Raw genomic sequence first — 17,733 nt, 5'->3', positions numbered from 1 at the left:
TCTTTTCCCTGAATTGATTGAGGCTGTGAGATGCTTTTGGGCATCACTCTGTACCCTGAAAAGTGGTTATGCTTGCGACACTCCCAGAGCCAGAGCAGCCATGTTCCCAGCTGGAGCCTCCCCTGCAGAGAGGTCTCAGGAATGGCCTGTGCTGGAGCTGCCCTCGGGTGTGACTACAGGGCGGCTGTGTGCTGTGAAGCTTGCAGGAAAGCGGGAGTGAGCATGCTGCTAGTCGCTGGTTCTGGGATCTATGGCCCCATTGACCCTCTGTGCCCCCTCGATTCACTTCTCCTGAGATCTGGAGGCAACTAGGAGCACAAAGGCTACAGGCAATAATGTCTCCTATTAGATTTGGAAGCTTTGCTGGATAGAGCCTGACATTCTGTTTCCTGTTCTCAGGCTCATTATTCCAGTGACTCATTTCATGGCCTTGACAGTAACTTGGGCTTTTCTTTTTTTTAATTTAAAATTTTTGTAGAGATGAGGTCTCACTATGTTGCCCAGGCTGGTCTTAAACTCCTAACCTCAAGCCATCCTCCTGCCTCATGAGGCCTCCCAAGATGCTGGCATTACAGGTGTGAGCCACTGCATCTGGCCACTTTGGGCTTAAGAATCTCATTTTTAGGCCGGGCATGGTGGCTTATGCCTGTAATGCTAGCACTTTGGGAGGCCGAGGCAGGAGGATTGCTTGAGGCCAGGAGTTTTAGACCAGCCTGGGTGACATAATAGCAAGATCCCATCTCTACCAAAAACCACACAAAAAACTATGGCAGACCAGTCTGGGCAACATGGCAAAACCCCACCTCTACAAAAAGATACAAAAATTATCCGGACTTGATGGCACATGCCTGTAGTCCCAGCTACTTGGGAGGGTGAGGTGAGAAGATCACTTGAGCCCAGGAGATCAAAGCTACAGGGAGCTGAGATTGTACCACTGTACTCCAGCTTGGGCAACAGAGCCAGACCCTATCTCAAAACAACAACAACAAAAAAACACTATGGCAAAGAATCTCATTTTTAGTTTAGGTGCAGTCCGGGCCCAGTAACTGCAAGTGAGAGACATGCTATTTGTAGTTTTCCTTCCTGCGTTGGGGTGAATACAGCTTTCCGTTGTGGGATGAATACAGCTTTCAGTTTTGGGGTGAATACAGCTTTCAGAGAGTGTTTGTTTGGCTTTTACTTTGTTGTCTCTGGATTCCTTTTGACCAAACCTGAGGGAAATCTAAAGGAAAGCATTGAGGCTGCCCACTGTCCTTTAGCCGCGTCTTTGTCTCTCCTGTCACGCGCTGTGGCTTCTCTCAGGTCCTCGGTCACTGAGACTCACAGCTGCACTGCATCCTCCGAGAGGGAGCTTAATTGAGTCTCGCACAGACACACCTAGCGCTGGCTCCATTCTGTCTCGCCTGCCAAGATTTACTGGCTCTGACTGCCCTTGAGCCTGCATCCCCGTTCCCTTCTCTTTCTCCAGTGTCATTACCTTATAGGACTGGCGTCAAGATACACACCGTAAATTTAATTAACAGTCTCTGCTGCTGACCATCCTTTTTTTGGGCCTTGTGTTTCTGAGGAAAAGTCAGAAGATGTATTCTGAAGAGCCTTAGCTTTCATGTGAGCTTCAGAAGTATTTAAACAATCCCGGTTGGCTGGCTGCAGAACTGATGGAGGAACGGCTTCATTCCGAGGTGCCGCCGTGCTCTGAAAGGAGCCGCGACCATGCGAGGCATTTGTTAGGGCAGCGGTTCTCAAGGGGGTCCTCAGGATCAAAACTATTTTCATAATCATATGGTATGAGTCTCTTGTACTGTTGACATTTGCCTGATGGTGAAAAGCAATGATGGGTAAAATTGCCGGCACCCTCACGTGATTCCAGGCTGTGGCACCAGACTCTACCAGTAGCCACTGCATTCTTTACTGTCACCTACTCACGGGGTGAAAAAGGCTCATACCACTTAAGAATGGTCTTGAAATAATAAAGCTGTTCATGTGATTAAATGTCAACCCTTGCCTTTTAATGTTCTGTGAGACAGCATGGGAGGTGTGCACACAGCGCTGCTGCTGGGCCTGAAGTGTGGTGGGTATGGCCTTGAGGGAAAGTACGTGTGCACTTGTTTGAATTGCAAGCTGAACTAGCTGCTTTTATTTTATTTTGTTGTTGTTGTTTTTTATTTATTTATTTTTTTGAAACAGGGTCTTGCACTGTTGCCCAGGCTGGAGTCCAGTGGTGTAATCTTGGCTTACTGCAGCCTCAACCTCCTGGGCTCAACGGATCCTCTCACCTCAGCCCTCAAAGTAGCTGGGACTACAGGCGTGTGCTGCCATGCCTGGCTAATTTTTGTATTTTTTGTAGAGAGAGGATTTTGTCATGTTGCCCAGGCTAGTCTCAAACTCCTGAGCTCAAGTGATCCATCCACCTAGGCCTCCCAGAGTACTGAGATTACAGGCATGAGCCACTGTGCCTGGCCAAGCTGCTTTTATCTGGAAGAATGACTGTTATGGTGACACAGACATGGGTTTTTGGTGGACATTTTCTTGAAAATGAACAAAGTGAACATATTACTTCAACAAAAACAACTAATAGTATTTGTTGCCAGTGATAAAGGAAAACTTGTATTTATCCCTGTCAGCCTGACAATTTCCTAACTGACAGTTTCCCAGATCTTTTTTTTTTTTTTTTTTCTTGAGTCAGGCTGGAGTGCAATGGCACAATCTCAGCTCACTGCAGTCTTGACCTCCTGGGCTCAAGTGAGCCTCCCACTGCAGCCTCCTGAGTAGGTGGGACTACAGGTCTTTCCACCATGCCCAGCTAATTCTTGTATTTTTTGTAGAGACAGGGTCTCAATTTGTTGCCCAAGCTGGTCTCAAACTCTGACCTCAAGTGATCCGCCCACCTCGTCCTCCCAAAGTGCTGGGATTATAGGTGTGAGCCACCACGCCCGGCCAGTTTCCCAGTTCTTATAAGACTTCTGATGTAAGCAGAGGTGATACTAACAATGTGATTTTTTAAGAATTCTATAATGAAATGTTTCTGTGTCTGGGAGATCTACATAACACACTGAAACATTGTCTTCCACCTGGCCAGTGCAGGATGTTCCATAGTCATGCACGGGGGTAAAAGCTCTCCTGAAAGTGCAGGATGGACCAGTGGAGTTTATTAATGTAAGAGTGTGGAAAGTTCATTGATAAATTTCAGATTCCCCACCTCCCTCATCTTTAGAAACAACCTCTTGTCACGTTTTAATGTAGAATCACAGACTATTCACAGTAATCTGAAAAGGCCTACATCTATCTGTATGGGGCCAGATTTTCTTCATATATTTTCACCAAATACTCCCTCACAGCAAGTTGAATGCTGATTGAATCAAATATGAGGACCCAGCTGCATGTTATTAAGCTAGACATTAAAGAGAATTACAAAAATAATTCCGGTCTTCTCATTCTTTTTTTTTTTTTTTTTTTTTTTTTTTAGAAAAGAGATTTTTTATTTTGGGGCCAGGCACAGTGGCTTGTGCCTGTAATCTCAGCACTTTGGGAGGCAGAGGCAAACGGATCAGTTGAGGTCAGGAGTTTGAGACCAGCCTGGCCAACATGGTAAAACCCTGTCTCTACTAAAAATACAAAAATTAGCTGGGCGTGGTAGCGCACACCCGTAATCCCAGCTACTCGAGAAGCTGAGGCAGAAGGATTGCTTGAACCCGGGAGGCGGAGTTTGCAGTGAATTGAGATGGTGCCACTGCACTCCAGCCTGGGCCACAGAGTAAGACTCCATCTCAAAAAAAGTATACATATATTTTTAATTAATTTTAGAGACAGGGTCCTGTGTCACGCAGGCTGGAGTGCAGTGGTGTGATCATAGTTCATTGTAACCTCAAACTTCTAGGCTCATGTGATCTTCTCATCTTAGTCTCCCAAGTAGCTGGAATTACAGGCATGCACTACCATGCCTCACTAAATTTTAAAAATTTTTTTTGTGGAGATGGAGTCTCACCATATTGCCCAGGCTGATCTTGAACTCCTGGCCTCTAGCTCTCCTCCTGCCTCAGTCTCCCAAAGGGCTGGGATTACAGGTGTGAGCCACTGGACCCATCCTGTTTTACTTTCTGATCCATATTTGTAGATATAATCATATTAACCAAAAAAACTTGGGGTCTTTAGGAATTTTTAAAAGTGTGAAAAGGTGTTCAGACCAAAAGATAGAGAACTGCTGTGTTAGAGATGAGGCTTGTTGAGTCTCTCATGGACATGAGGATGTGAAGATGAGTGAAAGCCTGTCTGGTTCTCTTCCTTTGCCTATTGAGCTTATTCCAGACTTAGTTGGCCAGATGCTTGTGGTTATTTAAGATGTCTGTTAGTCCAGGGCAGCTTATGCCAAAGAACTCTGTTGTATCTGGGTGTGTTCATATAAACAGACCTAACAAAAAACCTACTAGGAAAGACAAGAGGAGGAATAATCACTGAGTGCATCATGGCTGCAACTCATGTTTATATATTTAATTCTTATTTTCCATCCTTGCTTTCCTTGATTGGTAGTTTTTATCCCTTTGGGGAATAATAGACCTATTTGAGAATCTAGTGAGAGATACAGACTTCCCATGTCTACATGAAGTTTTCCGTGTAATATCATGGGATTCATGGACCCCAGATTTAATAACCTCTTCTTTAGATTAATTTAAATCATCTTATTACCCTTCTACAGTGATTTGGATAGGAGCACACCAGCCGCATGATGTGAGACTTCCCCGGAAGGACTCATTCCCAGGAGAGATCCTCTCCCTTTTTTCCGCTCATTTTTTTCTTGCTTTCTCTTTTCTATCACTTCCACTGGAATAGACCTCAAAGAGCAGTTCTGCTCTGGTCTTTTTTGTTTTCTTTAAAAAAAAAAAAAATAGGCCAGGCACGGTGGCTCTCACCTGTAATCCCAGCACTTCGGGAAGGTGAGATAGGTGGATTGCTTGAGGCCAGAAGATCAAGACCATCCTGGCTAACACGGCGAAACCCCGTCTCTACTAAAAATACAAAAAATTAGCTGGCGTGGTGGTGGGCGCCTGTAGTGCCAGCTACTCGGGAGGCTGAGGCAGGAGAATTGTGTGAACCCGGGAGGCAGAGCTTGCAGTGAGCTGAGATCGCGCCACTGCACTCCAGCCTGGGCGACGGAGCAAGACTCCGTCTCAAAAAAAAAAAAAAAAAAAAATTAGCCAGGATGGTGCACACCTGTAACCCCAGCTACTTGGGAGGCTCAGGTGATCTGCCTGCCTCGGCCTCTCAAAGTGCTGAGATTACAGGTATGAGCCACCGTGCCTGGCCAATGTGTGTTTTTTATTAAGCTGATTTAATACAGTGATTTTAAATTTCTTTAGTCACCAAAACTCTCTTGTCATTACTTTTCCTTAGCAGATTGCACTCTGTTCCTGTAATGCCATCAACTGAGTCGCAGCTTCCGATGAACATTATGAAATCATCCATTAACCAGTGATACCGCTCTCGTTCATTTAAGCTACATCCAAAAGCAGAGGCCTCATATCATCTGGCTGAGAAGCAGTCTTGTCTTGGACACATTGCCAGGCTTTTTTAGGCCTTTAAAGTGTTGGGAATCTAGTACTTCGGGGGGCCCACAGCCACCCAGAGGGCCTGGTTAGTGGTCCGTGGTGGCAGACCCTCCCTGGACCTGCCTGGGCCTGGGTCTTCTGCCTACTGGTGTTAACATGCATGTGCTTTCTGTGTGTCTTGAGACATTGTTGAGAACCAACTCTTCTCAGTTGATGACTGCAGTATTTAGGGAAGGTCAGATTCTCTTGCTGAGAAGGTTTTGCCTGCTATGAACCAGCCTTTGTCATCAAGCATTGGGAAGTCTGACCTTCATCCTTGTGTAGCTCGCTGCTGTGACTGTGTGCAGTGGACAGGAGGGGTGGGGAGTAATGTGCGCCTCAGCCCAGCTGCAGCGTTGCATCCCAAGTCTCACTGGCATAGCTCACAGCATTGCGGCTGCAGCTGCGGCTGGCAGAGAAACAGGAGAGACAGACAGGAGCTGAATCTGAGATCAGCATGGCCCTTTGCACACCACCCTCTTGCAAGGCCTTTGGTGCATTGTGGTTCTAGAATCGAAGGTAAATAGGAGCTGGAAACCTAACAGGCTTGGCAACAGAAGTCTTGCACACCACCCTCTTGCAAGGCCTTTGGTGCATTGTGGTTCTAGAATCGAAGGTAAATAGGAGCTGGAAACCTAACAGGCTTGGCAACAGAAGTCTTTGTCAGAGCTAGCTTTCCTGGTGGTGTGTGGTCTTTAGTGCTACTCTCAGGAGCTGTTTCTGCTGCTTTTGTTGATGCTTTTTATTTATCATTTAAGATATAATTTCATTTACAATAATACGCATAGTCCTTAACTGTTCAGTTTGATGACTTTTCATATCTCTTGGGTCATTGCTTCAAATGTATATTTGAAATGTTTTTTTTTTTTTTTTCCTTTTTGAGACAGAATTTCGCTCTTATTGCCCAGGCTGGAGTGTAATGGTGCGATCTCAGCTCACTGCAGCCTTTGCCTCCTGGGTTCAAGCAATTCTCCTGCCTCAGTCTCCCGAGTAGCTGGGACTACAGGCATGCACCACTACGCCTGGCTAATTTTTGTATTTTTAGTAGAGATAGGGTTTCACCATGTTGGCCAGGCTGGTCTCAAATTCCTGACCTCAGGTGATCCGCCTGCCTCAGCCACCCATAGTGCTGAGATTACAGGTGTGAGCCACCGTTCCTGGTCAGAAATGTATTTTTGATTCATTTTCACATGACTCAACATTTTGAAGATCAAAGAATTTCATTCTCTGTGTAGTTGTTCTTGACCACTCGCAGCCTTTCCCATACTTGCTCCTGATATGGTCTTTGAGTGGGATTAGTGGGATCTTTTCTTAGTGGAGGCCAGAGGGCAGCTTGTGAACTAAACCCTCCCCAGAAAGGACACTTCAGGCCAGTGTGGTCCCAGGTCAGCCCGTGGCCTGCGTCCTTTGGTGCCTTTCTGGTGACTGAGAGAAGCTGTTTGCCAGACTTTCAGGCCTGTGTCTGACCACCAACGGGGGAGCTCCTCTGTCCCCCATGCTGAGCGAGCTGGAGCCCAGGACTTAAGCAGATTGTGGAAATGCCGAGACTCAGAGTAAGTCAGAGGTACTCTGAACGCCAGCCAGGCTGTCCGTCATCTTTATTTCTTTAATTTTTGTGTTTGACTCAAAATTCCCTCTGAAGCACAGCAGAGAGGAAGCAGGCAACAAGGATGAAGAGTAGGTGGGGGTGTTTTAGGCTCTGAGGCTGTCCTTACACTCACGGAAGGATTGTTTTAGAAATTTTTCACCCTTTAAGTGGCTGTTGTGGGCCTTTGCTTCTGTGTGTCCCATAAATCACGTGGTATAAACTCCTTAGAAAGGATTACTGCCTGCTCTTGGGCATTGCCCAGCCTTTTGAGTCAAGACTGCATCATCCTGAACTAATCATCCTGAAGTGTGTTGTCCTAAAGTCACTCGTGGACTTTAAGGTTATGAACTGCCTTTCACTTAGCATGAAGCGTAGGTGTTAAGAGCTTGGTCCTTGGAGGGAGGTGGACTTGGGTTTGCGTATTGGCTTGTCCACTGACAAGCTGGGTAACTTTGGTCATTTACTAAACTTCTCCAGGCCTGAGTGTGTCAGGCCTGCTTCCCCCACAGAGGCCATCGTGAGACGAAGCATGAGAGGTGCCCAGCCCAGCCCCTGGCACATGGTGATGACTCAGTTGATGGCAATGACCAGTGCTGTTGTTTTTGTCCTTGTTACAGTTCCAGGATCCTCTTGGAACATCAGCTGGGAAGGAGGGGATAATCTGTCTCCTTGCCGGCCTTCTTAGTTCCTCTTTCACTCAGAGAGGACAGGGGATCACCTAGGGCAGGGGCAGCGCCTCCTGTGCACTCTTCTGCTGAGTCAGGGAGAGTATTGACTTGGGCATTTGCAAGGGCTGTGGTATTTCCTGCCTCAGTGGGCACTTGTCCTGTTCTCGTCAGTAAGGACTTACCAGAATCGAGTGTCATGGTCATTTTCCTCAGAGTGAGTTGGAGGTAGAGGAACCCACAGGACAAGAGGTCAGCCTTACAGGACCCCCAAGACCAGGTGGACATGACACCCTTCCCCACCCCTGTCTCCTCCTTTTCTCTCCCCTGCAGAGGTTTCAGAATCTTCATAGCCGGGCCTGATTCCCAAAGATGGGTGGGGGCAGGGGCGGCCTGGGCATCTATACTTAAAGCTCTTCAGATGATTCTGTTGCTCACCCCCATTAAGAACCATTGCTATAAAGGAATTCTCCTCCACGTGAGGAGGTCGATGCCTGGAGTCAGAGGCAGCAGGCCAAGGGCAGGCACACCCAGCTGAGATGGGGCAGGGCTGGAAGGCAGGCCTCCTGGATCCTGCCTGGGGCCTTGTCTCTCTCCCCACACTCATTCTTTCACCATATTTGCTGCTCCTCATAGTGAGGTCAGAAATAGCCTGCCCAACCTTGGTGAGCCTTGACTCCCACAGGAGCCCAACACCCAGCCCGCCACAGTCCGGCGAGCAGCAGGCTGTCGGCGTTCCTAAGTCGGGGAAATCTTTGGAAGAACAATGGAGGGAGGCGTGGGACCCCAGGCTGCAACCTGCCGCCTGGCTGCTCACTGCATCATGCTGGTTTCACCCTGCTCGGAGCAGGCTCAGCCCCTGCTCGGCATCCTGACTCATCCTGTGCATATGGCAGCGCTGCTTGCAGGAGAGCCCAGGCGCCCTGGCAGCCCCCAGGTCCCCATTTGTTCCAGTTTTACTCACTGGATTCTTGCCAGAGGTGGCAGCCGCTGTGACACAGTATATGCTACATTTGGTATTGGGCTAATCCTATATGATACTAACACTGTCGTGGCAAGTAGCCAGGTGCTCACTGCGAGCCAGTTGCTTTCTGTGTACAATCCCATTAATTCCCCCAGCAACCCTAAGGGCGGGTGTCGTTACTCCTGCCTTAACAGGTGAAGACACCGAGGCTCAGAGAGGGTTAGCCGACTCATTGGAGGCCACACAGCCAGTGAGCAGCAGAGTTGGAATTTGAACCCAGGATGTTCAGTTGTGCAGGGCCCAGACTTTTAACCCCCCTGCTCTCCTTTTTCTTACTCCACGAGTAAGCTCAGTCCCTGCCTCTGCCACTTCAGCTGTGACTGGAGCTCCAGTGTAGGGCTTGGGAGCCTCACCCCTGCCAACTGCTATCCGATAAAGGAATGTCTTATGCATGACTGGAAATGATGGCATCACGACTGGTGGGTTTTTCTTTTTAGTCTGGTTTGTTTGTTTGTTTGTTTGTTTTACTGAGACAGGGTCTCACTCGGTCACCCAAGCTGGAGTGCAGTGGCACAGTCATGGCTCACTTTGGCCTCAGCCTTCCCTCCTACCTCAGCCTCCCAAGTAGCTGGGACTACAGGCATGTCACCATGTCCAGCTGATTTATGTTTATTTTTAGTAGAGACAGGGTCTCCCTATGTTGCCCAGGCTGGTCTCTCCCTCCAGGGCTCAAGTGAGCCTCTCGCCTCAGCCTCCCAAAGTACTGGGATTATAGGCATGAGCCACCCTGCTGGGTTTTAGAAACAACTGTGAGCTCTGCTTATTCTAACTACATTTCTCAAAGACAGCACTTGTTGTCCCCAAGGTCCATTTGTCAGTCTTAGCACCTACATGGCCTGGCATCTGCGCCGTGGTGATGTTTCTTCACTGGTGCCCATGTAGGGCGCACAGGCTCATTTATGGAGTGGCTCATAGCCCACCTCCCTTCAGAGGGTGTCTTGCCTGAGCCTGGAGAATGTGACGTGGTGACGCATGATGCCAGGGAGGTGCCAGGCAGAGTGCCTTCCTCTCCTTTGCTCTCACCCCACCCCAGTCCTTACTTGGTTAAGACCTGCAGTGCCTTAACCTCTTTGCTTTCTCTCAGTCCCCTCCCCATCCACATTTCCTTCCCTGTGAAAGGACAGACCCATCAGACTTTACCTTAAAGATTCTTTCTGCTCTCTTCAACTTCATTGCCTTGTTGCTCGTCCTTCTTTCCTAGAAGCCACTGAGGTGGGATCAGCCTGCTGTTCACTGCCCCATCCACTCCTTGATTGCTCTGTCTACATCGATGGACATCTCACTGCCTTGTAGAGGGGGCCTCCGCAGACTCAAGGTCTTTGACCTCATTTAGGCTCTTCCTCTTTTTTCTCTCCATCCTTCCTCCATGGAGGGATTGTTCTCAAGTGTAGACCTGATCATGGTGTTGCCTAAAGCCTTTGGGAGGCTGGTTTGAAGGTGGTTGTGACTCCTCTCCGTTGATTTTTCATAGTTACAGATCGAACTCCTTGTTCTGCTCTTTCCCTTCTTCTCACTGCTGCAGTTGACTAGTTTAAAAAACAAACAAAAACAGGCTGGCAGGGTGGCTCATGCCTGCAATCCTAGCAGTTTGGAAAACAGATGGGAGGATTGCTTGAGCTCAGGAATTCGAGACCAGCCTGGGCAACGTAGTGAGACCCTGTCTCCATAAGAAGTTAGCTGGACGCGATGGTGTGTGCCTGTGGTCCCAGCTATTTGAGATCATGTAAGCCCAGCAGGCTGAGGCTTCAGTGAACCATGATCACACCACTGCACTCCAGCCTGGGAGACAGCGAGTGAGACCCTATCTCAAAACAAAAGAAAACAAAACAAAACCCTTCAGAGTAGGAGTGTCCAATCTTTTGGCTTCCCTGGGCCAGACTGGAAGAATTGTCTTGGGCCACACTTAAAACACACTAACACTAACGATAGCTGATGAGCTAAAAAAGAAAAAGAAAATAATTGCAAAAAAATCTCATAATGTTTTAAGAAAGTTTACAAATTTGTGTTGGGCCGCATTCAAAGCTGTCCTGGGGCGCAGGTTGGACAAGCTTGCTTTAGAGGTTTCCTGGGACCCCCAAAACCAATGAGGAGAACAAGCTCAGTCTTCTGTGTCTTACTTAATTTTTGGCTTTACTCTTAGCCCTGCCCCATTTCCTAGTCTCTCCACAGTCCAGCCGCTTTAGCTACTTTTCCTTCCCTGATATGTGCAGCTCTCTCACCTCTGAGCCTCCACACCTGCTGTTCCGCAGCACTCCGCATTGCCTTCTCCCACTGTGGCTCACTGCTGAGCTGTGTTCAGGCCCTTTGGGAAACCCTCTCTTTCACCCCTTTTCCCTGGTCTGGCTTGGGAACCCATGCTTACCCCTGTCAGGGCACCTTGAAACCCAGCAGTGAAAACATGACACTTCCTTGTCTGGCTGATTTTCTTAGTGAAGCAAGTAGGAGTTTCCTTTGTCAGGACGTCAGCAAGCAAAATTCAGGAGAGACTTTTATTTATTTTTAATTTTTATTTTTTTTTGAGATGGAGTCTCACTCTGTCACCCAGGCTGGAGTGCCGTGGCGCCATCTCCGCTCACTGCAAGCTCCGCCTCCCGGGTTCACGCCATTCTCCTGCCTCAGCCTCCCAAGTAGCTGGGACTACAGGCGCCCGCCACCATGCCCGGCTAATTTTTTGTAATTTTAGTAGAGGCAGGGTTTCACCGTGTTAGCCAGGATGGTCTTGATCTCCTGACCTCGTGATCCACCCACCTCAGCCTCCCAAAGTGCTGGGATTACAGGCGTGAGCCACCGCGCCCGGCCTCAGGAGAGACTTTTAAAGCATTTTTTATCATTTAAACTGTCTAATTGTTGGTGCTGTGAAGAATCGAGTGTTCATGTTGAAGAGGTGTTTAGCTGGTTTGGGAGGGCCGCAGTTCCGGTCATGTCGCTGGTTCTGTTAGGCAGAGTACAGTATGAGCTGGTCATTTCATTGTCCCCTGCCAATGGGAGCAGCAGGTTTGCATCCGGAGAGGAACACAAAAGGTTCATCCCAGAGGGCGAAGGTTAAAATCCCTGGGAGCACTTCATATCTGATGCTTCTCAGTTCTCATGTCTTGTCCTCTGTGAAGTCCTTCCCATCCCCCAGGGGAGGAGGAGCACCTGATCGCACGCCTGTCAGCAGTGGCTGTGTGTGCATGTCACTCAGTGAGTGCATAATTCGTGCTTCGGTGCCCTTCTCTCCTCACAGGATGGCAGCTGCCCCGGGGGCAGAGGCTGCAGCTGTCGTGTATACTGCTGTATCTCAGGGCCTGGCTCAGAGTTGGGGCTTGGTGAGTTTGTATTGACTGAATAAAAAAGAAATGAGGCCAGACGCAGTGTCACACCTGTAATCCCAGCACTTTGGGAGGCTGAGGCAGGCTCTTGCCTGCCTGAGCAACATAGTGAAACCACATCTCTACTAAAAATACAAAAATTAGTCGGGCGTGGTGGCACACACCTGTGGTCCCAGCTACTCAGGAGGCTGAGGATCACTTGAGTCTGGGAGGTCAAAGCTGCAGTGAGCTGTGATCGTGCCACTGCACTACAGCCTGGGTGACAGAGCAAGACCTCTCTCAAAAAAAACAACAAAAAAATGATGAGAACCAGAGAGATTTAATTTTTAATTTACTTTTTCTGTTGTTTTTTGAGACTGGGTTCCTTCTGTCACCCAGCCTGGAGTGCAGTGGCACGATTTCAGCTTACTGCAACCTCAGTCTCCAGTGCTCAGGCGCCTGCCACCTCTGTTTCCCAAGTAGCTGGGACCACAGGTGCGTGCCACCACAAGCAGCTAATTTTTTTTTTTTTTGAAACGGAGTGTTGCTCTGTCGCCCAGACTGGAGGGCAGTAGCGTGATCTTGGCTCACTGCAACTGCCGTCTCCTAGATTCAAGCAATTCTCCATCTCAGCCTCCCAAATTGCTGGGATTACAGGCACCCACCACCATGTCTGGGTAAGTTTTGTATTTTTAGTTGAGACGGGGTTTCACCATCTTGGCCAGGCTGGTCTTGAACTCCTGACCTCGTGATCCACCCGCCTCGGCCTCCCAAAGTGCTGGGATTACAGGCGTGAGCCACTGCACCCGGCCTATTTCTTTTCTTTCTTTCTTTTTTTTTTTTGAGACGGAGTCTTTCTCTGTCCCCCAGGCTGGAGTGCAGTGGCGCGATCTCGGCTCACTGCAAGCTCCGCCTCCCGGGTTCACGCCATTCTCCTGCCTCAGCCTCCCGAGTAGCTGGGACTACAGGCGCCTGCCAACACGCCCGGCTAATTTTTTGTATTTTTAGTAGAGACGGGGTTTCACCATGTTACCCAGGATGGTCTCGATCTCCTGACCTCGTGATCCGCCCGCCTCAGCCTCCCAAAGTGCTGGGATTATAGGCTTGAGCCACCGCGCCTGGCCTCTTTTCTTTCTTTTCCCCTCCCTCCCTCCCTCCCTTCCTTCCTTCTTCTTTCTTTGTAGAAACGGGGTTCTACAAAACCCCAGGTTGGTCTCAAACTCCTGGACTCAGGCAATCCACCTGCCTCAGCCCCCCAAGTAGGCAGCACACTTGGCTAATTTTTTAATTTTTTTTTTTTTTTTTTTTTTTAAGAGACGGGTCTCACCCTGTTGCCCAGGCTGGTCTCAAACTCCTGGGCTCAAGGGATCCTCCCATCTTGGCTTCCCAAAGTGTTGGATTACAAACAGGTATGAGCCATTGCACCTGGCCGAGATTTAATTTTTTCAAAATAACAAGACTGCCAGAGAGGTTGCTAGATAAAAAAGCTGCTGCGATTTTGCGGATTTTGCATCTTTAGGTGTTGTGTGCGTGCCTGCGTGAATCTGCTGCAGCCCCAGAGGCAGGTGTTCCATCCTCTCAACTGTGAGACTTTCTGAGAGTCCCTCATTAATGCATTGGGTTTCTCAGAGGAGATTCTTGTAGATTCTGTTAGTTGATGTTCATCTTGAAGATAATTTAGGATTACAGGAATTTCTTTTGGAATCCTAAGCCTGATTGCTCCTCCCTCCCCGACAACTAATCATGAGCCCAAAGGAGGAAGAAGAGGAAATTTGAACCTTCACCACCCACAGTCCCATTCTTAGACTGAATCAGTAATTGAATGCTATTAAGCAAAATTAATTTGCCTCCTGCAGGAAGGTTTATGATGAATGAAAGGATTGCTGATCTGGGAGAGAGCCAGGCTTCCCTCTGCTCATCAATATTTCAGAGCCGTAGACAGTGTCAGGAAGGTAGCTGTCCTGGCTCAGCTGACCTTGAGCATGCATGAAGGTAGGATCTAGCCAGGGAGGTTGTACTGAAAGGGCTTATTACAAGTCACTTAATGATAACTTCAGTGAAATTTGCAAAATGCACCTGTGGGTTAATTGAATTTACACCCTCAGCTAGTGGGAGGCCCCCCCAGGTGGTTCTTTGGGACCAACCTGAGACTAGTCCCAGTGGAGGTCACAGCTCTGTGCAGAGCTGAAATGTTTAATGCTGGCTCTCTGGGGGGAAAAAGAATTCCTGATTGGTAGCATCTGCCAATTCCTGTGATGTCAGTATACTCCCACCATAGCCAGGTTACAGCTGCTGACCCTGGGGCGGGAATCGCTTGTGCAAGCCAACTCCAGCTCGCGCCTGGGGCTCTGCTGCTCCCACATTTTTTCCTGGTGATTGGAGGAGAGCCTGCCCAGTGGACTTGATTCCAGATAGATGGATGTGCCTCTGAGTGGTCCTCATCTGCATTAGAGGTGGCCTCTTGACTGAGAAGGTGTCTGAATGAGGCTCACTTTTAAAAATGAGAAGTTAATGAGCTCTTCATTTTGTTCTTTCTTCTCTCTAGCTGCTATTAACTTAGCAAAGCTGAAACTTTTCAGACATTATTACGTCTTGGTAAGTAAAAAAAAAAAAAAAAAATCCTCAATCTATAAATAAAATCAATTCAAGGAGTAGAGCAAATGAACTTCCAAAGAATTGGTGAAAGCACAAGATGTGCCACCTGGAGCTGAGCAATGTGACTTGCTTTTTTTTTTTTTTTGGAGACGAAGTCTAGCTCTGTCACCTAGGCTGGAGTGCAGTGGCACGATCTTGGCTCACTGCAATCTCCACTTCCTGGGTTCAAGCAATTCTCTCTGCCTCAACTTTCCGAGTAGCTGGGATTACAGGCACCTGCCATTACACCCAGCTAATTTTTGTATTTTTAGTAGAGATGGGATTTCGCAAAGTTGGCCAGGCTAGTCTCAAACTCCTGACCTCAGGTGATCCACCCGCCTCGGCCTCCCAAAGTGCGGGGATTACAGCATGAGTCACTGCGCCTGGCCAGTGTGGCTTGCTTTTTTGCCTTTTTTTTTTTTTTTTTTTTTTTTAAGACTGGGTCTCTCTATGCTGCCTTAAGATGGACTCCAACTCCTGGGCTCAAAAGATCCTCCCACTTCAGTCACCCGAGTAGCTGGGACTGCAGGTGTACGCCACCATGCCTAGCTTTCATTTTATAAAATCTAGCTGTGTCTTTTAAAATGGGAAATTAAATATCTGAGTTACTTTTTTTTTTTTTTTTTGAGACGGAGTCTCACTCTGTCGCCCAGGCTGGAGTGCAGTGGTGCGATCCTGGCCACTATTTTTACTCATTTAGAAAAATGGGATCACACTGTCATGTTCTTCTGCAGCCATTTTTGTTTTATTCATTTAAAAAATTATTGGAGTATCAGCCAGGTGCGGTGGCTCATGCCTATAATCCCAGCACTTTGGGAGACCGAGGCGGACGGATCACGAGGTCAGGAGATTGAGACCATCCTGTCCAACATGGTAAAACCCCGTCTCTACTAAAAATAAAAATAAATTAGCTGGGCGTGGTGGCGCGTGCTTGTAGTCCCAGCTACTTGGCAGGCTGAGGCAGGAGAATCACTTGAACCCGGGAGGCTGAGGTTGCAGTAAGCCGAGATAGAGTGCCACTGCACTCCAGCCTGGGCAACAGAGCGAGACTCCGTCTCAAAAAAAAAAAAATTATTGGAGTATCTACCTCTCTCTTTCAAATTTCCCTGCAGAAAACTAGTTACATGTTGTGGTAATCAATTTTCCTTAAGAACAGAAAAGTTAAGACAGTTTTTTTAAAACCTAAAAACAGGACTCTGATGGACATGAAAAGTTCTGTCAGCTAGCACCAAAAGACAGAGCTTGCTGGAAATTATTAGGATCATAATTTCTTGGAATATGTAAAGTACAGGCCTCCCAGAGTTAGTTTGCTTCCTGAGTCTTGAAAGGATGTTTCCAAGTCTTTCATCTGTGAGTTTGGCATTGTCACTTCAGACAGTTCCTTTGCTCAAGCAAACATCAGACTTCAGTGGTAGAGAGAGATGCAAGAGCAGACACTCCACTTGGGGTTGATTTTTTTTCTTTATTTTTTCTTTCCCATGGATTTTATATCATCCACCAAACAGGCACAGGTCATCACAGAACCTCTCTTGTTGCATGCAGTGATAATGAGTGGTCGTTGACCAGCAGGCCAGCTGAGCTTAGTCCCCGTGCACAGGCCATGCTCTAGTGGCCAGCACATTGAGTCTTTGTCACTGCAAGGAGAAATGAAGGCATCCTGTCTTGCTAGAGAACTTGGTAGTATTTGTACTTATGTGAGTGTGGACCTCGAATGCTTGCAGCGTCTGCCAGAGAAGAGGACAGAAGTCAGTCATTTCCCTGTGTGGCTTTATTTTGCTATTACTACTGGTAAATATTCATCAAAGCCTGAGAATAAGAAATACAATCTTTGGAGATTGAAATCAAGGGCTTATGTCTGTAGATAGGGTGAGGAAGGGTTAAGAACAACCTGACTAAAGTGTCTTGTGCCCCCCGTGGGTGTGGCTGTTAGCAATATCTTGGTCACCTGGAGAGAGAGAAGAAATTCAAGTGTAACTAGCAGAGTAGCCATGTCTCTCCGCTGCATGTATTAATTCACACTATAAGTGTCACATACTTTTGAGTGATTCTGTTTTCTGTTTCCTAGTTCATTTGTGAAAGCAGATTGTTGAAGTGGTGTCCTAATTTTAATGTTGATCTGATTTCCTGTTTCTTTCCTCCTCATACAGATTGTGTGTTACATATACTTCACTAGGATCATTGCGTTTCTCCTCAAACTCGCTGTTCCGTTCCAATGGAAGTGGCTCTACCAGGTACGCTGCTCACAGGGCAGAATGCCAGAGAATTTATGCCTGAGGATAAAGTCTTGAAGTGTAACTTAACAGTTGTTACTAATTTATCTGGGAATGACCACTAAGACCTTCCATCTCTTCTTTTTTTTAATTAAAAAAATTTTTTTTTAGTTTTTGAGATAGGGTCTCACTCTGTCGCCCAGGCTGGAGTGCAGTGGTGCAATCTCAGCTCACTGCAACCTCCACCTCCCGGGTTCAAGCGATTCTCCTGCCTCAGCCTCCTGAGTAGATAGGATTATAGGGATATACCACCATGCCCGCTTAATTTTTGCTTTTTTGGTAGAGATGGGGCTTCGCCATGTTGGCCAGGCCGGTCTCAAACTCCTGATCTCAAGTGATCCACCCACCTCGGCCTCCCAATGTTCTGGGATTACAGGTGTGAGCCACCACGCCCGGCCTCCTTCCATCTCTTCTGGCCTATAATTGAGATGATCTGTTTGTCCAGAAATGCTGCTGGATTCCGTGAGGAATCTGAAAATAATTGCATTCTTGATTTTAGTTTTCAGTCTCAAAAGTCAAGAGAAAAGCCTCAGGCAGAGAAAGATTGGCCCGGAATAATTAGAACTTAGATGAGATGTGGTCCTTTCCTTTAGTTACAGGGCTGAGTAGTTAGAATTCAGGCTGCCCTTCTTCTTTGCCCGTTTTATTATTTCGGTAATAAAATATCTTTGCAATAAACT

The 17,733-nt window shown here is 47.6% G+C and overlaps 1 protein-coding gene across 8 annotated transcripts in view; it reads left to right on the top strand.

Moving 5' to 3' along the window:
* Positions 1-17,733, top strand: part of GPR107 (G protein-coupled receptor 107) — a 91,190-nt gene that overhangs the window by 61,615 nt on the left and 11,842 nt on the right. For 5 of the 8 annotated variants that reach the window (XM_055270707.2, XM_055270705.2, XM_055270704.2 and 2 more), the window contains 2 exons: positions 14,695-14,744; positions 16,931-17,014. In XM_055270707.2, coding sequence (XP_055126682.1) covers positions 14,695-14,744; positions 16,931-17,014 — 134 coding nt within the window. Of the gene's footprint in view, positions 1-130; positions 133-1,468; positions 1,999-3,979; positions 4,065-14,694; positions 14,745-16,930; positions 17,015-17,733 lie in introns of those variants that run through there. The other 3 variants (XM_055270706.2, XM_063635854.1, XM_055270702.2) reach the window with 2 other exon arrangements.

Source organism: Symphalangus syndactylus, chromosome 3 (assembly GCF_028878055.3).
Source record: "Symphalangus syndactylus isolate Jambi chromosome 3, NHGRI_mSymSyn1-v2.1_pri, whole genome shotgun sequence".
In the NCBI taxonomy this organism is placed as follows: domain Eukaryota; kingdom Metazoa; phylum Chordata; class Mammalia; order Primates; family Hylobatidae; genus Symphalangus; species Symphalangus syndactylus.
The sequence above is the reverse complement of the archived record's forward strand: the minus strand, read 5'-3'. Positions and strand labels throughout refer to the sequence as shown.